The sequence below is a fragment of the Lontra canadensis genome, unplaced genomic scaffold (genome assembly GCF_010015895.1).
Source record: "Lontra canadensis isolate GAN:19392208 unplaced genomic scaffold, GSC_riverotter_1.0 scaffold48, whole genome shotgun sequence".
In the NCBI taxonomy this organism is placed as follows: Eukaryota; Metazoa; Chordata; class Mammalia; order Carnivora; family Mustelidae; genus Lontra; species Lontra canadensis.
In genome coordinates this window covers 14508130-14530925 of record NW_022631042.1, presented here as the reverse complement: position 1 = coordinate 14530925, position 22796 = coordinate 14508130, and the positions used below count along the sequence as shown (strand labels likewise).

At 37.1% G+C, this 22796-nt stretch overlaps 1 protein-coding gene and 1 non-coding gene across 2 annotated transcripts in view; both read left to right on the top strand.

Annotated features, from left to right (window-relative positions):
- The first annotated feature begins 9516 nt into the window (after nt 1-9516).
- LOC116876952 (immunoglobulin kappa light chain-like) overlaps nt 9517-22796 on the top strand; it is a 34185-nt gene continuing 20905 nt past the window's right edge. Inside the window, 3 exon segments of the mRNA XM_032873432.1 lie at nt 9517-9609; nt 9720-10028; nt 20089-20160. Coding sequence (XP_032729323.1) covers nt 9567-9609; nt 9720-10028; nt 20089-20160 — 424 coding nt within the window. The 5' untranslated portion in view covers nt 9517-9566.
- Nucleotides 10945-11047, top strand: LOC116876961. Its single transcript, XR_004384498.1, has one exon. It is a non-coding gene; the product is annotated as a U6 spliceosomal RNA (small nuclear RNA).

Sequence of the window (22796 nt, the reverse complement as noted above, 5' to 3'; positions counted from 1 at the left end):
AGCAGTGGTGATAACGGACATCCCTGCTGTGTTCTTGACCTTAGCGGAAAAGCTTTCAGTTTTTCTCCATTGAGAATGATATTTGCAGTGGGTTTTTCATAAATGGCTTTGATAATATTGAGGTATGTGCCCTCTATCCCTACACTTTGAAGAGTTTTAATCAGGAAGGGATGCTGTACTTTGTCAAATGCTTTTTCAGCATCTATGGAGAGTATCCTATGGTTCTTGTTCTTTCTTTTATTAATGTGTTGTATCACATTGTTTGATTTGCAGATGTTGAACCAACCTTGCAGCCCTGGAATAAATCCCACTTGGTTGTGGTGAATAATCCTTTTAATGTACTGTTGAATCCTATTGGCTAGTATTTTGGTGAGAATTTTTTCATCTGTGTTCATCAAGGATATTGGTCTGTAATTCTCTTTTTTGATGGGATCCTTGTCTGGTTTTGGAATCAAGGTGATGCTGGCCTCATAAAATGAGTTTGGAAGTTTTCCTTCCATTTCTATTTTTAGGAACAGTTTCAGGAGAATAGGAGTTAGTTCTTCTTAAATGTTTGGTAGAATTCCCCCGGGAAGCCGTCTGGCCCTGGGCTTTGGTTTGTTTGGAGGTTTTTGATGACTCTTTCAATCTCCTTACTGTTTATGGGTCTGTTCAGGCTTTCTATTTCTTCCAGGTTCAGTTGTGGTAGTTTATATGTCTCTAGGAATGCATCCATTTCTTCCAGATTGTCAAATTTGTTGGCATAGTGTTGCTCATAGTATGTTCTTATGATTGTCTGTATTTCTTTGGTGTTAGTTGTGATCTCTCCTCTTTCATTCATGATTTTATTTATTTGGGTCCTTTCTCTTTTCTTTTTGATAAGTCTGGCTAGGGGGTTATCAATCTTATTAATTCTTTCAAAGAACGAACTCCTAGTTTCATTGATTTGTTCTATTGTTTTTTTTAGTTTCTATTTCATTGATTTCTGTTCTGATCTTTATGATTTCTCTTCTCCTGCTGAGTTTAGGCTTTCTTTGTTGTTCTTTTGGAGATGCATCTTGAAATAAGTTGCTGTGGCTAAGGTTGAAGAGGTTACTACTTATTTTATCCTCTAGGATTTTGATGGATTCCTGTCTCTCATTGAGGTCTTTCATTCATTTAGAGTTTATCTTTGTTTATGGTGTGAAAGAATGGTCCAGTTTCTTTCTTCCATATATAGCACCATTTATTGAAGAGACTGTCTTTTTAAGAGAAGAGACAAGAACCATATTGTCCTCTCAATTGATGCAGAAAAGGCATTTGACAAAATACAGCATCTTTTCTGATTATAACTCTTCAGAGTGTAGGGATAGAGGATACAGTCCTCAATTTCATGAAAGCCATCTATAAAAAGCCTACAGTGAATATCATTCTCAATGGGGAAAAGCTGAGAGCCTTCTCCTTAAGATTAGGAACACAAGGGAGAAGGAGCAAGAAGCCAGAGAAGTAGGAGACCCTATTTCAACCTGTCCCCTGAATTGAGCTGGATATCTACCAGAGCACTCTGAACACTCATGAAATCAACTTGAGATGTAAGATTATACACATCAGTTCTCTACGGAGGCAGAGGATCATCAGTCGAGAGGTACAAAGGAGAAGTTGGGTTTGCATGAACAGATATTGGAAGATAAACAGAAGGGGGAGGAAGCCACCAGAGCTAGCCATTGGAAAGTAATACCCCAATGCAAAAGTGCCCTGCACTTGGGGTCCAGCAGTAGCTTGGAGACTAGTGGCTGCAAGATGTGAAGGGACTGGTAACAGCACTCACACAGAACAAAGGGACTTAAGGGAAGATTGTTGGGACCAGGTGGCTGCAGGTGTGGACCTAAGCCCACAGTCCTGGGACTGGCCACAGCTTCCACCTGCCTTGCCTGAGAGGACCTGGCACAGACTCAAAGCAGCAGTCCCTGGGGCTGGCAGCTGCCACTGCCACTCCTGCCACCTCCATTGCCTCGACCCCCATTGGGGCTGACAGGACCTGGGGCAGACTTGAGTCAGGGGTCCCGGGAATGGCAGTTGCTGTGACCAGGCTCACCTGGACCAGTATCGCTAGTGGTTTTCATGGCACTGGTGTACAGAGACAAGCGGGGGCCTCAACTGACCACTGAGATGGTCACTGGGGGCACGGACCACCTGTGGGAGTCTACAGTATTCAACAAGGCTTATAAAAGGTGAGTCTGTGTTCTGGACCATTCAGAAAGGATCAGACTGTGACTTCTCTCTGAGGTGGAGGTCTGGGTGCAGACAGTTTACTTTGCTCTTACCTTTCGAAAAGGCACAAAATGCCATCAGAGAACAAAAGCCTCCAGAGAACAAAATCCCAAAAAACACAGACCCATGATGGGGAGCAGGGCAAATCACCCCAAGCAGGATTGATTGAAAAACAATGTGGCAGGCCCCTATCCCAGAAGACAAACTGAAAGAGAACAAAAAACCACAGGGTCCCCATGAAACCATAAAACCCCAGCACCAGGGGAAAACAGTATATTAAGTTCCTGGTATTGCCTTACAGCCTATATATTTCTTAGCTACAACTTTTCTCTTCCTCCCTTTTTTTTTTTGCAGTTCTTTCTCATGATTCTTGTTCTTTTATTTCTTTTACCTATTTGCCATTTTAATTAGATGTTTAATACAACATATTCTGTAGTAACATTTTAACTTGAACTTTTTCATATATATACCTTTTTCTTTTTCTTTATATATATATCTATATACATATAGATATATATATATAAATATAGATATAAGCTTCAATGTAGTCCTTTTTTTTCCCTTTTCAATGCTCTTTATATATATGCCAGTTTTAATTTCCCGGTATCTCTGGAAATTTGAGTTCTATAACAAAAATATCAAGATACATGCAGGAAGAACTGAAATATCCTTCCTTGCCCACCTTGAGGGATTATAATCACGTTCCATCACCCCCCTCTTTTATTGTATTTTTTTGTTTTGTTTTTACTTTTTCTTTTGCTGGTCTTTTTGTGTGTTGGTTTGTTTTTGGTTTTGTACTTTATAAACCTTACTCTTGGGGCTCATTTTGGCTGAATTATTTCCTTTCTTTCTTTCTTTCTCTCTTTCTTTCTTTCCTTCTTTCATCAGTGACTTCTGATTGCTCCAAAACTCCCCAGGCTGCACTTTGCTTGGATAGTGGTTGATATTTTCAACTATATATCCCCTTAACTGCAATTCAACAGAATGACAAGGAGGAGGAATTTCCAACAAAGAGGAGACACAGAGACCATGGCCTCTCCAGCAGGTCTAATGGATATGGATCTAAGCAAGAGGTTAGAAATAGACTTCAGGGTAGTAGCTATAAAGATAAAGTAGGCTGGAGAAAACTAGATTTGGCAACATAGATTCATTAAGGGCAGAAGTGACAGCAGATCTGGCAGAACTTAAAAATGCTATCAATGAGAGTATCTAATCTAGATACACTAACAGTTAGGGTAAATGAGACAGAAGGATAAATTGGTGATCATGAAGACAAACTAATAGAAAAGAAGGAGTAGGAGGATACCTGGAACAAACAGCTAAAAATACATGAAAACAGAATTAGAGAAATAAATGATGTTATGAAATGTTCCGATGTCACAATTATAGGGATCCCTGAGGGGTGGAGAGAGAAAGAGGACTAGAAGATATATTTGACCAAATTGTAGCAAGAATTTCCTTAATCTGGGGAATGAAACAAGTAATAGTGTCCTAGAGGCAGAGGACGGCCCCAAGATCAATGGGGGAAGATTAAACCTCAAGCATGTAATAGTAAAACTCACAAATTTTAGAACCAAGGAAACCATTTTAAGGGCATTGGGGGGAAGAGATTCCTTACATACAGAGGAAGGAACATCAGATTGACATCAGACTTGTTCACAGAGACCTGGCAAGCCAGAAAGGGCTTGCAAGACATATTCAGGGTACTAAATAAGAAGAATATGCAGCCAAGAATTCTTTATCTGGCAAGGCTGTCATTCAGAATATTTGGAGAGGTAAGAAGCTTCCAGGACCACAGAGACTGAAAGAATATGGGACCACTAAACCGGCTTTGCAAGAAATATTAATGGGGGTTCTATAAAAGGAGAAAGACCCCAAAAAGTGACACAGAACAGATATACAGACAATCCATAGAAACAAGGGCTTTACAGACAACATGATGACAATAAAATCTTTTCTGTCAATAATCAGAAAACAGCACAGGCTTGCAGATTGGATAAAGACAGGACTCATCCATATGCTGTCTACAAGAGATGCATTTTGAACCTAATGATACATCAAGACAGAAAGTGAGTGGATGGAGAATGATCCTTCATGCCAACAGACCTCAAAGGAAATCCAGGGTAGCAATTCTCATATCAGACAAATTAGATTTTAAGCTAGAGACTCTAGTGAGAGATACAGGACACTATATCATTCTTAAAGGCTCTATCAAACAAGAAGATCTAACAATTGTAAATATCTATGCCCCCAACCTGGGAGGAGCCAACTACATAAGCTAACTGTTAACCAAAATAGAGTCTAGTTGATAATAATAAATTAATTATAGGAGACTTTAACACTCCACTCTCAGCAATAGACAGATCAACTAAGCAGAAAATCAACAAAGAAACAAGAGTTTTGAATGACACACTGTACCAGGTGGACCTCATAGATATATACAGACTTCCATCCCAAAACAACAGAATACTCATTCTTCTCAAACTCGCATGAAACCCTCTCCAGAATAGAACACATACTGGGTAACAAATCAGGTCTCAACTGATACCAAAAGATTGAGATTATTCCCTGTATATTCTCAGACCACAATGCTGTGAAACAGGAACTCAATCTCAAAAAGAAAAAAAAAAAGTATGGAAGAAATTCAAACACTTGGAAACTAAAGACCATCCTGCTCAAGAATGTTTGGGTCAATCAAGAAATCAAAGAAGAACTTAATTCATGGAAACCAATGAGAATGAAGACACTTCAATCTAAAACCTATGGGATATGGCAAAGGTGGTCCTAAGGGGGAAACACATAGCCATCTAAGCCTTACTCAAAAAAATAGAAAAATCCCAAATACACAAAATAAGAAACCTTAAAGAACTGGAGAATCAACAACAAATTAAACCTAACCCATGTATGAGAAGGGAAATAATTAAGATTAGAACAGAGATCAATGAATTAGAAACCAGAAATACAGTAGAACACGTTTATGAAACTAGAAGCTTGTTCTTTGAAAGAATTAATAAGATCAATAAACCACTGGCCAGACTTATCCAAAAGAAAAGATAAAGGGCCCAAATTAATAAAATCATGAGTGAAAGGGGAGAAATCATGACTAACACTAAGGAAATAGAAATAATCATGAGAAATTATTATCAACAGCTATATGCCAATAAGTTAAGCAACCTAGAAGACATGGATGCATTCCTGGAAACCTATAAACTTCCAAGACTGAAGCAGGAAGAAATTGACAACCTGAATAGACCAATAACTAGCAACTAGATTGAAGCAGTGATCAAAAACCTCCCAGAAAAAACAAGAGTCCACGTCCTAATGGATTCCCTGGAGAATTCTACCAAACATTCAAAGAAGAAATAATACCTATTCTCCTGAAACTGTTCCAAAAAATAGAAACAGAAGGAAAAAATGTTCATCATCACTAGTCATCAGGGAGATTCAAATTAAAACCACATTGAGATATCACCTTACACCAGTTAGAATGGCCAAAATTAGCAAGACAGGAAACAATATGTGTTGGAGAGGATGTGGAGAAAGGGGAACCCTCTTACACTGTTGGTGGGAATGCAAGTTGGTGCAGCCACTTTGGAGAACAGTGTGGAGATTCCTCAAGAAATTAAAAATAGAACTTCCCTATGACCCTGCAATTGCACTCCTGGGTATTTACCCCAAAGATACAGATGTAGTGAAAAGAAGGGCCATCTGTACCCCAGTGTTTATAAGCAGCAATGGCCACGGTTGCCAAACTGTGGAAAGTATCAAGATGCCCTTCAACGGACAGATGGATAAGGAAGATGTGGTCCATATACACTATGGAGTATTATGCCTCCATCAGAAAGGATGAATACCCAACTTTTGTAGCAACATGGACGGGACTGGAAGAGATTATGCTGAGTGAAATAAGTCAAGCAGAGAGAGTCAATTATCATATGGTTTCACTTATTTGTGGAGCATAACAAATAGCATGGAGGACATGGGGAGTTAGGAGAAGGGAGTTGGGGGAAATTGGAAGGGGAGGTGAACAATGAGAGACTATGGACTCTGAAAAACAATCTGAAGGGTTTGAAGAGGTGGGGGGTGGGAGGTTGGGGGAACCAGGTGGTGGGTATTAGAGAGAGCATGGATTGCATGGAGCACTGGGTGTGGTACAAAAACAATGAATACTGTTATGCTGAAAATAAATTTAAAAAAATGTTTAAAGAAACAGAAGGAAAACTTCCAGACTCTTTTTATGAAGCCAACATTACCCTGATCCCCAAACCAGGCAAAGACCCCACCAAAAAGGAGAATTTCAGACCAATATCCCTGATGAATATGGATGCCAAGATTCTCAACAAGATCCTAGCTAATAGGATTCAACAGTACATTAAAAAGATTATCCACCATGACCAGGTGGGATTTATCCCTGTGATGGAAGGGTGGTTCAACATTCATAAATCAATCAATGTGATAGAACACATAAATAGAAGAGACAAGAACCACATGGTCCTCTCAATTGATGCAGAAAAAGCATTTCACAAAATACAGTATCCTTTCCTGATTAAATCACTTCAGAGGGATAAAGGGAACATTCCTCAACTTCATAAAATCCATCTATGAAAAGCCCACCATGAATATCATTCTCATTAGGGAAAAGCTGAGAGACTTCCCACTGAGATCAGGAACAGGACAAGGATGCCCTCTCTCGCTGCTGTTATTTAACATAGTACTAGAAGTCCTAGCAACAGCAATCAGACACAAAAAGGAACAAAATGTAATCAAATTGGCAAAGAAGAAGTCAAACTCTCTTCACAGGTGACATGACACTCTGTGAAAAACCCAAAGTCTCCACCCCCAATTTACTAAAACTCATACAGCAATTCAGTAATGTGACAGGATACAAAATCAATGCACAGAAGTCAGTTGCTTTCTTTTACGCTAACAATGAAACTGCAGAAGGAGAAATTAGGGAATTGATTCCATTTACAATAGCACCAAAAACTATTAGATACCTTGGAATAAACCTAACCAAAGAGATAAAGGATCTATACTCGGGAACTACAAAACCCTCATTAAAGAAATTGAAGAGGACACAAAAAGTTGGAAAGACATTCCATTTTCATGGATCAGAAGAATAAACAATGTTAAAATGACGATGCTGGCCAGAGTAATCTATACTTTCAAGCCATGCTGATCAAAATCCCATCGGCATTTTTCAATATCCTGGAACAAACGATACTAAAATATGTATGGAACCAGAAAACACCCAAAATCGCCAAGGAAATGTTGAAATAGAAAAACAAAGCTGGGAACATCACGTTGCCTGATTTCAAGCTACGTACAAAGCTGTGATCACTAAGACAGCATGGTATGGGCACAAAACAAGACACAAAAACCAATGAAACAGAATAGAGATCCCAGATATGGACCTTCAACTCTATGGTCAACTAATTTTTGACAAAGCAGGAAAAAATATTCAATAGAAAAAAAAAATCCTTTAATTCTTTTACTGATTATATACATTTTTAGAAAAGAGACTACAAGAATTTTTAGAATTAAAATGTTATTTAACAAAACCTTTCTTGTTTTTCAATAATAATTAAAGTACAGCTTGAAAACATCAAAAGGATATATTATTGCCAGGCACAGAATGTCTTTTATGTTTGTTATCATTTTTAGTGTGATAATGTAATTTTAACTTTCTGAAAGCTATTCTTATGGTAATTACATATATAGAAACTCAAACATGAAAAAAATTGAGTAATATAGCCACCATCCAAAGGGGTAAGTAGTATAGGAGGGTGCCTATTTTCATAGGTCATAACTAATATTCACAATATCTTTTTAAGGACCTGATAAATTTTCAAAACACAATGTTAACTAAATGGGTTAAGTGATAAAGGACAGGTGTTTAATAGTTTTTGGCAATTAAAAATATTCTTATAGATTACTTAAGGACTTTCAGTATTGCTTACAATAAGTTAACCAAATAAGGAGAATTAAAAAACAGATATGCAAATATCAGTTAAAATGTATATTTATATATTAAATTGCAAGTATTCCTATTTCTGTTTATAAATATGTACATGGGTCCTTGGGTGGTGTAGTCAGTAAAGGGTTGGATCTTGCTTTTGGTTCAGATCATGAACTGGGGGTCCTGGGATCAAGCCCCACTTCCAGTTCTGAGCTCAATAGGCAGTCGGCTTAGAATTCTCTTTCTTCTACCTTTGTCAGCTCCATGCATTGTCTCTCTGTCTCTCTCTCAAATAAATTAATAAATCTTTAAAAATTATAAATATGTAGAGAAAAATCAAAGTAAAAGTAAATGATGGGAGCCTTGTGCTGTCATTTTTACAGTTCATTTTTCTCAAATTGCCTTTAAGGAAGTACATTTCTTGTATGTGCTATTATGTACCAGCTCTGTGTTTTTGCCTCAGTCACTTCTCTTTGTCACTACCCTCATTTGGGAAATGGAAATTAATCATGGCAGCTCTCTCATGAGGCTGCAGAGAGTAATAAATAAAATAATGCAAGAAAACATTTAGAACACTGCCTGACACATTACAAGTCCACAACAGACATTGGATGAATATTAACTGTAAAGCTCATCCTTACTTATGTGACATAACATTCCTTTGCAAATGATCCTGCCTATGACATCATGCTCACAAGACTGTTGCAAGCCCCAGGGCAAGTAGAAGCTGGTTTCCAGAGACTGCTCTGACCCATGTATCCCCAGCAATTGTAGCCTAGTCCCTTCTCGGAGGCACCCAGATGATAAATGAAATTGCATTTCTTTCTCTGAGTCCTAATCTGCCCGGTGACATCTCAGTTAATTTTAAAAATGCTTATGCACAACTCACATTCAACAACATCTATGAGATAGTTCACTGCCTGTTGTTCTGTTGTGCTGTGTTAAAAAAGAGTTAAGGTCAGATTTCCCATCCCAGTCCCAGATCAACAGCAAGTCAGAGACAGACAGACATGGGGCTGAGCACAGCAGGCACATCCTCATGTTTCTGAGCAATGTTTCTGCAGTATAGAATCCCGGGGGGATGGCTGATGAGTGTGAGAATCATCCTGTCCTACCCCAGACAGACACATTCATACTAGAAATTTCCTAGCAGATACGGAATACTCTCACCCCATCTGCCCAGCAATGATGGGACACAGGAAGCCCCAGACTGCTCAGATCTGTGACTGATCATGAACAACATCAGGGAACTATCTAAGCCACCACTTCTTCTGAGAAACCCAAACGAGCCCCGCCCTCCTGCCACTGACATGTCAAGTCCTGCCAACAGGGACCTCACTTCTTACCTTGTCACTGGGGAGCCAGCCAGGCCAACGGGATGCCACTTCTGGAAGCAGTCATCTTCTCCTGTCTCTGGGCCTGTGAGTTGTCCCCCAGGCACTTCAGTCTACAGGAGAAATTCAAGAAATTCTTTATTGTTGCCTTTTTCTGTATCATTTGTTCATGGGAATTTCTCTGCTTTGCGTTGCAGTTGGCCTCGGGCAGGTGAAGTTGGAGCAACCTGAAATATCAATTTCCAGAGCAAGATATAAGAGTGCCCACATATTATGCAAGGTGTCCACTAAGGACTTTACCAATGCAGTCATACACTGGTACCGGCAGAAACCACATCAGGAGATAGAACATCTAACATATGTCTTGTCAAGCTATACTCAAGTTTCTTTAGGTGGGAAGAAAAACAAACTTGAAGCAACTAAAAATGCTATTACTTCTACTTCAACCTTGAAGGTAAATTTCTTAGAGCAAGAAGATGAGGCCATGTACTACTGTGCCTGCTGGGATTGGATCCACAGCATCAGAGTTGCTAAAAAATGCTACACAAGAAACATCTTCAGGTCTGACCTACCCACATCCTTCTCAATATGGCAACCACAGAGGTTGCACAGCTGGGTGCCCAGCCTGAGCTCTCTCTCTGCTATATTTCCTGAACTCTGCAGGAAGACATTTTAGATTCTACTCATACAATGAGCTCCACATGATATCAGCAGCACTGGTACAAACATAAACATTTTGATGCTATTTCCCATGAAATTCTGTTGTCTGGGAACTCTGAAAATACAGGATTGGTGGTTCAGGGAAAAATCCATTTATCTGTTAATTCACCATAGAGAAAGAGATTTTGAGTACTTGAATGGTTCAGAATGAATCCAGGAAGAGGTATACATTTTACATAAAGATTTCCTGTTATTACTACTTTCTGATTTTATTCATTTATTACAGTTCTTCAGAGGTGCAATGATCTGTTGAATGTAAATATTGCCTTCTATTTGTATCTGAGGCCATCCTGAAGGGATCTGACCATTAATTCCTGAAGTAAACAATCAGGTATTTGTTGGTATAGGAGAGACCAAGGTTTAAACCCTGTATTCTAGATGTAGAAGCAGAAACTCACTCCGCATTCAGGGATCAATTCTGAGAGAAAACCAGCACATTGAGTGTCTCCAACATGGTGGATATGCCTCTGACTTTGTTCTCTAGGGTTCTACAAAGAAAACTAAGGATCTGAGGACCAAATGGTTAAAAAGAAAGATAATACACCCTGAATACATCTCTAAAGAAAAAAAAAGTCACTGTCCCTCACAAACCAATAAAACAAAAAATCATTATTGAGAATTGAATTCTGTGATTAGTAACTGGATGGTTGTGAGTTTATAAGAAATAGGGAAACATGCAGTATAAAAATTCCACTACCTTTCTTGCTTCAGCAGCACATATACTAAAACTGGAATGATACAGAGAAGATTAGCATGGCCCCTGTGCAAGGATGGCATGTGAATTCATGAAGTGTTCCATATTTTTCTAAAAAATATATAATAATTCCACTCCCGCATCTTTAGAATCCACTTTCAAAGGATGAGGAAAAACCTTTACTTCGCAAACCTTGTTCCTTTGGTAACATGGATATCTGATCACATAATTACCATGCCTGCATTTCATACTTGGGTCCCGAGATCATGACAACATAGTCATTCTTCTTCTCTTTCTAAGAATCAGGTGGCACTACCAAGTACAGAGGTTCTATAGAAGCAGAATGAAGTCCTCCCACAGCAGTGTCATCCCCTTCTCAGAGACAAACACATGATCTGATGTCCTACACCCTGTCCATTATGACTCCTATTTGTGGTGGATCCCGGGAGGAGAACACTGAATGAATGGTTTCAACATCGCCTTACCTTTCACCTAATAAGTCTACAGAAGCAAAGGTAAAAAGACCACTTCTTCTTGTGATGTGAATGAAAGATGTGAATGAAAAGAGGGAATAAGGGGCGCTGGGTGGCTCAATCATTAAGCATCTGCCTTTGGCTCAGGTCATAATCCCAGGGTCCTGGGATCGAACCTCACATCAGGCTCCCTGCTCAGGAGGAAGCCTGCTGCTCCCTCTCTCACTCCTGTTTGTGTTCCCTCTCTCACTGTGTCTCTTTCTGTGAAATAAATAAATAAAATCTTAAAAAAAAAAAAGAAGCACTGATACGCTTCTCACAGTATCAGTGCTAAATACAGATTATTTCATTTAATCCTAAAAAGAACAATGCAGACCTTGATTAACACAGTCACATGGCAGTAAATCTCAGGAGATGGAACCACCCTTACAAAACAACCATGACACACTACAGTGAGAGCAGTAGGGCATAGGGTACCTCATCTATGAGGCTTTGAAGTGAGAGGATACCATGTAGCTCTTAAAAACATACTTTTTGAAGAATTATAAGTAAAATTTACAACTTTACTGAAGGTCAAACCAATTCTCCCCTCACGCGGACCATGGCAGGCATTACTAAGGTGTGCATATTAACCTCCAGAGGCACCCAGAGCATGGAGCCTCAAGAAAGGATCTGATCAAGATGGAGGGCCAAAAGTAGAGTCAGTATTTTCAGCACCCCTGCCATCAATATTTTTGGGTTTTTACATTTAATAAAGATTGTTTGTATAATAATTTAAAATGTAACTATATAAAAATAATAAAATAAAACTGTCTGTATGACATTTCAAATGGTTATATATTTATATTTTCCATTCTATGGTATTACTGCTTACACCCCCAGAAAAAAGAATAACTAGAAAACTATGATTAAATACAATGACAAGATTGGTTACCATGGAATAAGAGGGCCACAAACTATGCCCAAGTCCAGCAAACCCCCAGTTTAGTAAATAAGGTTTTACTGAAACACAGCCTGGACCATATGCTTACAAATTGTAGAAAGCTGCCCTTGCATTACAATGGCAGAGCCCAATATTTACAATAGAGGCACACAAACCTTAAACTATTGATCATTTCGCCCTCTACAGAAGATATTTGTCAATCACCTCCCTAGAATGATATACTATGGAGTGATATTTATTTTTATTTTATCTTTCCTTCTGTTTCAGGGTTTCCTCAATGACCCTTTGTTACATATCCACTCTCCCCATATTAACTATCTCACTCTGGATAAATTTCTTGTCATATCTTTGATTCATTTTCCTCATTTGGAAATGGAAAACATAAACATATTTACCTGGAGGAACCACTGAGAGAAGTAACTTAGAGAATACATATAAAGTTCTTCCACATGCTTGGAGCAGGCCTAATGTTCATTATATTGAGGCACTGAATTTCTTATATGGGTTATTATGGCATATTTGACCATAATATAACAAAATATAAAACCAAAACCAAAACTTATTATTTTCTCTACTTCTTAATTTTAAATAATAGAATAAGTGAAAATAGAAAACTTTTCCTCTCAGATTTTCTAACAGAAAACCTGCTGCTGACATTCCTGGAATACAACCATGCCTATTCATTTCCTAACTGTCCGTGATGGCTTTTGTGCTACAGTGGCTGAGGTGATGAATTAGAAGAGAGACCTTAGGGCCAAACAGCCTAAGTAAAGCATTTGTTATCTGACTCTGAACTGAAAAATGTTGGCAGCTCCTTCCATGCGAAAAAAAAAAAAAAAAGAGTAAAGAAATGAGTTTTTAACTACAATTAAAATTCAAGATACAATAAGAAAATATTTTGATAAATTTTATTCTGAAAATGAAAACAAAGCTTGCATGGCAAAAAGCAGCTGAAAATAAATTTAAATTTTTTTTTAAAAATGGGGAAAAGACTTAACAGATACTTAACAAAACAGATGGCAAATAAGCACATGAAGAATTGTTCAGCATCATTAGCCATTAGGGAAATGCAAATTAAAAGCACGACAAGATAACACTGTACAGTTGCTAAAATGATTAAAATTAAAAATACTGACAAAAAAAGCAGCATAAGTTAAATCAAAAGACAAATAACAATCCATGAGGAAATACTTTCAAGTTGTACAGCACATGATGATCAACTATCCTCAAAATAAAAATACATTTTAAAAATGGAAGGAAAATGGCAAAAGACATGAAAATCCAATTCATGAAGAGAAATATAAAAATAGTTCTTGAATATATTCATGTTCAACTTCACCTTTAATAAGGTAAATATCAATTAAAATGACATTGAGATATCATTTATCATTCATGAGACTGAATAAAAGCAATACACTCTGTTGGGGAAGCTGTGGGAGACACTCTGACACATTGCTGGAAGGATGCAAAATACAGCCCTTTCATGGAGGAATTTGGAAATATCTAACAAAATTTCACATGCATTTAACTGTAACCTAGCAAAAATACTTTTAGAAATTTACTCTGAAAGTAGAATTTCAACACTATAAACATATGCACAAAAGTATTGCACAAAAGTATTCATTGGGTAACTGCAAAATGTTAGAAATGATATAAATATCGAAATATAGTGAGTTTAGTTGGATAAATGATAGCACATACACCTAGTAGAGGAGTATACACTGCTATATAGAATGTGAGATGTAAATCCATTGTAATACATTTTTCTGGCAAATCACAATTGGAAGGTAAAATTTAAAAAATATTATCATTTATAATAGTCACACTAACAATATCAAGAGAACCTCTATAATATGTAGAGGTTAAATTTAACCAAAAATGGGAAGGATTTGTATGCTAAATCAATAAAACTTTACTGACAGAAGTAGAAGAAGAAGTAAATAAATCTAGAGATATACCATGTTCACAGATTGGAAGACTCAACACTGATAAATACGTTCAATGTAATCCCTACTAAAATCCCAGGAGAACTTCTCATACAAACTAATAAACTGATTGCAATATTTATATGGGAAGATAAAGAATAGTGCATTGCAAAATAGTTTTGAAAATAATTTAAGCATTTACTATGAACCTACAGTGGTCAAGACAGTGGGGTATTGGTGAAAACATAGATACATAGATAAGAGGGAGAGAATCCAGAAATAAGGCAACACATAAGTGGTTAACTAATTTCTAACAAAGATGCCAGGGAAATCCATTGGACAAAGAATGGACTTCTCTACAACTGGTTATGAAACAACTTTTCATCTATGTAAAAAAAAATAATAAACCACAATCCATATCAAATATCACATACACTAACTAAAAACAGATTCTAGGACAAAATGTAAACACTAAAGCAATAACACTTCTAGATATTGTTGTGAACACATTGTGAAAATATGTCACAAAAATATTTGTGACCTTGGGTTAGCCAAAGGTTTCTCATATAGAACACAAAAAGTGAGAATAATAAAAGAAATGTTTGACAACTTGCACTTCATCAAAATTAACATTTCTGTTCTTCTCATAACTGAAAATGGATGGAAAATAAAAAGTGAATCATATAAATCAAATCAAGACAAATAAAATTAAAAAGCCACAGATTTAAAAAAAAAATTACCCAAATACCTATCAGAGAAAAGACTGAGATCCACCATATGGAGAGAAGTGTCAAAGCTGAGTATTAACAAATTACAGTTAAAAAATTATAAAGAGATATAATGGGAATTTGGGCAGAACTCAACTGAAATTTAACAACAATTTACACTAAAGAAAAACAAACAGGGGCACCTGGGTGGCTAACTTTGTTAGGTGTCTGCTTTTAGCTCAGGTCATGATCTCAGGGCCTGGGATTGAGTCAGGCTTGAGTCCCTGACTCTCAAGTCCCAGGCTTGAGCTCCCTGCTCTGTGGGAAGTCTCCTTGTCTCTCTGCCTCTCCCTTCCAGCACTAACCCAACACCACCACCACTTGTGCTCTCTCTCCCTCTCTCTCATTCCCTCACTCTTCCTCTCAAATAAATCAGTAAAATCTTTTAAAAAATAAAGGAAAACAAACAAACAAAATTTAGGAAAAAGGACCCACATGTGTTCCAAGGTGTTGAGAGCTGGAAATAGCTCAGGTCTTAACTTAAAATAACATCCAAAAAAGGAGGAGCTGAAATGTCATTCTGTGTATCCATTGGAGAACTGAAATTGTACTTAAATAAAAATTGGAGACAGGCTCTTGCAGGGAGAAACAGGAAGTGAGCATTTGTTCATCTTGGATAGATGTCAAACACATTCACCTGGTCACAAGATTAAAGTGGAAATTTCTAAAGAAATATAAAGAGCTGAGTATAGACTAGTGGAAGAGTGTGAACCCTGAGGGACAATGTATAAAGTATTTCCCATCACCTTTTAAGTGTCTTCTCCAGGAACTCCATAAAATTCTTGGAGGGAAGAACAGGGACATTCCAGAAAAATGCTTCTCCCTTGATGCTGCAGGAGGGGAACAACAGCTAGAGCTAAATCCACACAGACCTAATCTATGCCATCACCACTATAAGAAACAAGTGACTTCATCTGCAGGGGAAGGTGCTGGTGGAATCCGCCTGCTGATGAGGGAAGGCAAAGGAGGAGATCACAAAAATGTTCACCAGAAACATCTCCTCTATGTCCAAAAGTACCACCTTTTCATTTACAGAAGGATGGGCATCAAAGTACAACCTGAAGTAGGTGGGTACTTATTGTGGCTGAGGGAGTGAAATAGGGATTTAAAATGTTCTACTTCTGGAAAACTGGAAGGAATAGTTGTGAAGACCACATCCTTAAAACCCATTTTCACTGCATCTGCTTAAAATTGAGACTTAATGAAAATATCAGGAATGTCTCCCTCCCTGACTTTTCACCCACAGGCCAGAAAACCTTTAGTAAAAGTCACAGTGGAATAGAACTCAGAGACTTTCAAAAGATGGACTCTCTCTGGTGAGCAAAACAAACATTAGACTCAAAGACAAGTGAGGAGAAAAGACAAAGTAGAACTAGGGAATTTTTAAGTGTCTGAACACTAACAAAACAAATTTCAACCCTGATAACTTAACAACAACAAACTTCAACTCCAGTCTAACTCCTGATCCATTAACATAAACCCCCAAAGTAAAGGCCTAACAGGAAAGGTGTGTTCACTTTCAAACACAAAACATATTTACTTCAGTATCTACTATACCACACAACATGTCCAGCTTCCAAACAAAAATTTCATAGACGTACAGTAGGTCAGGAAAAATACACTCTGAGGACTCAAAGCCATTACCACAACCAGATTGAGACATGACACAGATGTTGAACTATCAGGGAATTCAAAATAACTATGATTAATATATTAAAGGCTCTAATCTAATGGAAAAGGTAAACAATACTCAAGATTGTAGAGAGTAGAGAGTAGAGAGATGGAAGGAACCAAATTAAAGGCAAGAAATAAAAACACAATAAAGGAAATGAAGAATGCCAAAAAGACTCACCAGTGGATTTAAGAGATACAAGGAAAGAATTAGTCTACATGAGTAAAGACCACTAGAAATTATCCCAACTGCATTGGAAGGACTAGAGAGAGAGGAAAAAGGAAAGGAGGGAGTGGATAAGCATAACTCATAAAAGCAAAGAACTGTAAGAACTTCCTCCATCTCTCTCTCTCCCTCTCCCATTGATTTCAACCAATTAGGGACTACAGTCCATTAACAAGAAAATGGCTTCTTTACATTAATATCATTGGATGGTAACAGTCACACAGTGATGAGAGAAATCTGCTGATAAAGAGAGTTAGTAGACCTATTTTGCAGGATGATTTGGTGTAAATACTGTGGCTCCCTTTCTCTCTGTCTATGGGTCTTACCAGCATGCCTCAAGATACACCAAGTTAGTGAGGCAGACGCTGGGCTGGAATACTACACCAGCTCAAATACACTCCAGTGAAGTGTGGAAATGCTCCGCTGCCACTGGACAAAAGCCCTCCCACAACTCCACACCCCTGCCATCACATACATGCTCCTTTCTACCTCCCAGAGGGACCTGATTAATGTCTATACAGGAATTTTCTCCTGAATCTGTGTCCTCAGCAATGTCTGAGCTAGGAGCCCAAGGACCGAACCTGTGATGTTTCTTTCAGTCAGGTCACTTTATCAACTATCCTTACCTCTGTGGGACCTACACTAACTTCTGCAAGTGTCTTGATTTTTATACTTCTGCATCTATGAGAAGTTTCTGGGGAAGGAAGACAAATCAGTGTGCAAAATGGTGTGCTGAGTTTGAATGAATGAACAAATGAACAAAGGAATGAAAGGTGGAAGATACAAGACTTTTGAGTGTTACAGATCTGGATTTCAAATTCCTGCTCAGCCAATTAACCAGCAGCATTGATTGAGGAAAGGTACTAAATCTTTGTTATATTGTGTTCCCAGTTTTAGGTATTAACCTGCTGAATTGCTGGGAACTAAAGAAGGTTGCATACAGACAGTTCTAGTACGGGATCAACACATCACAGTGTCCTTTCCCATTATAACTGAGCTACTTCATTAGCCATCTCAGCGAACACAGGATCTCAGAGAGTCTTTAAAAATCACATCTCACTTTGCCCTCTAAACAACAGTAAAGTGTTGCTTTAATTCTAAAAAGCTAAGAATTGTGAAGAGGGAAAGAGTCAAGGGTAATAAATGACAGATATTTTTCCTCCAATATTTTTCTTTATTCACAGTAGAGTATAGAAATGTCATAGCATCTAAAGCAATAACTATAGTAATTTTAAATATTTGTCAAACTTTGTGAACTTTCTATAAACTATTGATCCATAAAATATACTTACTTCTGCATAAGGTTGTGAGATTAGTATCTCGTTTTTTATTATATAATAAGACTTTTCTTCCAATTTGCACGCTAAGTTAGAGCTCTCCACACTTTCAATCTGAGTGAAAAAGAGCTCAAGGATAGGTATGTCTGAAGTAAAAGCTAAAGGAAAAATGCAAGGTTGTTGTTCCCAAGGGGAATATACGTTGAATTATTATAACACGGGTGTTTTGGTGAGGTCTTCCAGGATCTGATAGTTCTTTATACCAAGAACATAATAAAATAACACTGAGACAGATCTTACTGAGAGGGCCTTTCATTGGTTCTAAAGCAAACCTTCCTTCCCCATTCTTGCCTCTGAGGAAAAAGGGCTGCCTCCACCACTACCTTCCCAGTCCTGATTCATGCCCCCTCTTGGATCCCATTCTAATTAGTCACTGGCAACGCCAAACCTATGGATGTATGTGTATCTTTGGCCTGGGTTTGTAGGTGACTATACACCTTGTCTTTTCACTGTTTTTTATGTCCACTATCAACTTGTGCAGTACCTCTGAACGTATTCCCTTGCATTTCAAATGAGACACTAAAATGAGAATCTCTCAGAATCAACTCCCTTTTACCTGAACACCAGTCAGAACTTTTCATATACATTGCAAGCAGTCTAGGGTTTCCCTTGAGAAGGTCATTGTCCCCTGGTACCAATTAAAGAAGAGCCCCTGAAATGAATCATATAAGCTCAACCAATATTGCCTGTAAGACTAGCCAAATTCTGGCTAATCACAGATAAGAAAAACAACAGTCTTCTACCTGATAGTCAATAAGGTCCTCATGTCCCATGAAGCCCCCTGATATTGTGCCTACTGGAATCTCACAATATCAGAGAGTGAGAAGGACCTGTAAGTAAACCTTCTCTATTACTAACCCTCAACACCTTCTCACTTGAGCAACCACAGCAGACACTTTCCTGCTCTTAATCACAGGTTCATAAGCTGTGGGAACAGGAAGCACCCTTGGAACATTCATAGCCCAATGCCCACACAGCAAATGGGATGTGGGAAAGCAGGGGTGGCAAATGTCTTGTCCAAAGCTAGTTAACCACAGAAGTAGGGCTACGCATGCATTTCTGAAGATCACAGAATAGCTTCCAAGAGGCTGCTTCTTTCAACATTTCAGAGAAATGGATTGTGTTTTCAAATTTGGGGTTAAAATGGTATCTATTTTTTCATAGAAGATAGATTTCTACAAATTGATTCTTTCATTCCAGGGATAATATGTCATTACACAAATTATTTTCTCATTTTGATTGTGCAGTAAAAAATCATTTTGCTGTCATTAAAGCAGCTTATTACAGAATGGAGAACATTGTTCACATTTCTCAAATATATTTCTATTGGTATATTTGCAGTGTAAGTTACTGAAGAATTCCCTTCTTTAGAAATACAATCCCAAATTACTAACAGAGTAGGTCTGGTGTTTGTGAGAACACAAAGGCTTTTCCTTTGATGCACATGTTGAGCAATTTCAAATAATTGAACACCTGGATATCAACCTCTTAACTCACTGAACACTTTCCTAATAATGTAGATATGTAGTGGGTTGACCAGTTAATCCCAATCTCTCTCTCTCTCTTTTTTTTTTTTTTCTTTTGTTCTTAGTGTTTTTGTTTTCTATCAGCCCTTTTCAGTAACTATTGGCTTCTTGGAAAACAGACACTTGGGTCAACTAAGCTCAGGTAAACTTATAAAATATCAGATGCTATGAAGCCTATATTCAAGGATTCCCCAGGAAACTCTGAAGATCAAATTGCCAGTACAAGGTTTCTTCCTGCTGGTCCTGCCATGAAGCTCAGGAGAAGTCTGATGTTTTTGTAGAACCTCTAACCAATGTGCTAACAGTCTGGGTCAAAAGATTTGCACAAGGAACTAAGCTCATAGTAACACCCCCAGGTAAGTAACTTTCTTTTGTTTAAACCTTGTGAATGAAAAACTGATAGATGATTTTTAGAAAAAACAATGTAGGATCACCTCAGCATAGGGACAGCCATTTTGCTGTCCATATATAGGGATATATGGAAAGAAAACTCTTTGCAAATTATTTATTTACTTCCCTTCTTGAAAGCAGATTTAGTATTTTTATTTTTTTTATTTTTTATAAACATATAATGTATTATTAGCCCCAGGGGACAAGCAGATTTTAAGCAGATTTCAGGTTTGAAATTAAAATTATTTTGAGAACTGTGTTTATAAAGCATTGGTGTGTGTTCATGGTTCAGCACACTTTTCTTGTAGTCACTTATGTAAGAAATACTTGTAAGTACCTCTAATATTAATAGGTCTCCTTTCTTAATGAATAGTGATTCTTTCTCAAATAACTTGAAATTTATATGATTGCTTTTGTGTCATCTTTTAGACCAGTGCAAAAAAAAAATCTTAGAGTAAATGACTATAGAACATCAATAATCCCACTTATTCTTATTACTGTGGCATCTTAGTGGGGAGGCTGGCACTAGTCAAAATTTTTGCTATTGTTAGTCTTATAATATTGCCTAGAGATGGTCTAGTTTAATGAATTTGTGAGCCAATTAAACCAATTCAGCTCCAGAACTCATAAAAAGAGTCTTCATGGTTTTAGGAGAGTTTGGTGTAGAAAAAATATACAGACTGTGTATATATAATAAATTTTGATTCACTTGTTATTTCTTTCTTAAAATTATAAAAATTATATATGTTCATTATGGAAAAAATTAGAAAAGAAAAAATTAAAATTTTATAGTGACAGTTGTTACTGTTAACATTTTGGATTCCCATCTGTTCATATTATCAATGTAATAACAATCTCAAGTGAATGGTGCTAAGAGTATATGAAATTAAATGCAAAAACAGCTATCATAAAAATTGGGACATGGTCAGTGATAAAGAATATCAATTTTTCAGAATTCAAATGACCACCCCCTGGATATCTTTGTAAAATCAGGAGTACAGAAAAATATGTTAATTATTCCCATTTAGTCTACAGATCAGTTCAGAACCAATGGTCTAATTTGTGGAATACTTCAATTTCTAAGACTCACTGTCACTTGCTTCTAAAAATGTTGAGAATGTAAAAAGCATTGTCTCAAATATTGTTAGCCTGAATATAAGATGCTCTCTCATGCTTTAGTGAATATATCCAGACATAAAAGAAAAAGAAATGCTGTTTTGCAACTTGAATATATAAATTTATAGTAATATGGATAAAAGTCAAATAATCACTTGTCAATTTAATATCTTAATTAAATTATACCTACACAGTTAAAAACTATGTCAATACAAATACCAGTTGAGAAATACTGCCTTTTTTACCCCTTATTTCATTAAAAAGAGTTTTGTTCAGCACTTCATATCCACCTAAAACATCCAATTTGGAGCAAATTTCTGGATCGTCTCAGGGTCTGAGTGTCTGTTTGGGGATCTCCTTATAATGATGTCACTGGATAGTTTATTTGAATAGAAAACTACTCACTTATAAAATTTTTTAAAATGCATTTTTATTCCCTCTGGTATTCCATACTTTTCAATGTAAGTATAACATGTAGAGATTTTTGTTCCAGGTAATATTTACCAAATCCATATTAAACTTCTTTACTGTCTTTACCAGCTCTACCTCTTATGTCAACGTTGAGTTTATTTCAGGTTGTTTTGAGTATTTGAATATTGAGTATTGAATTGAGTATTGAATTGAATTGAGAATTGAATTTGGAGGATTGAATATTTCAGTATTGTTTGATCAAAGAAGAGCATTAGGAGAGCCTCTTTTAATATGAGAGGCTGAAACAAAAGGCAACTCCCATGTTGTGAGGGATAATATTGGGAATGAAAGCTTCACCTTATGCTCTGGCATTTCAATGTGTTTGATTCCACATGCTTTGTGTCTGTATCTCAGCAGGATTTGTAAACATCTCCTGGTTTTCATGTCATCTTTGAGATAGACCTTGCCAAACAGTCAAGCTCTGGGACAGAAAAAGAAACAAGCTCTGGCGCACAAACTATTTATCATTTATTTATAGTACCTATTTCCCAAATCTATTTGAGAAGACTTAAAATAAAATACACAAGTAGAGTTCTGTCATGAACTAAAAATAGAAGATCCTAAGCACTGAGGAAAGCAGAAGAAAAAGAAAAAAAGGCCTGTAGTTATCTATCAGGAAACACAGAGTCAAATTCTAGCTTCAAAGGTAGGGAAAACTGTGATGAAATACATACTTTTTATCACCTGTGAAAATGAAGCACCCTGACTTTTCACATTTGTTATGTTTTTCCCACCATAAAATGAGAAAAGGACTTTAAAGTACAAGTCCCTTAGGAGGAATGTGAAGTGAAAGAGTGGACATTGCCTTTCCACATCCACTTTATAAAATGGAAGAAATGGTCTTAAGAAAAGCACATTCTATGCTCCCACTATGTCGTTACTTTGGGCACCACAATATTTAACGTCATTCACAGATGGTGACCTTCAGCAGACCTGGTCAGACACCAACAAATTTGACCTTCATGCTTATATTTATTAGAAAAAAGTTTAAACATTTTAAATACAGTTAGAATTT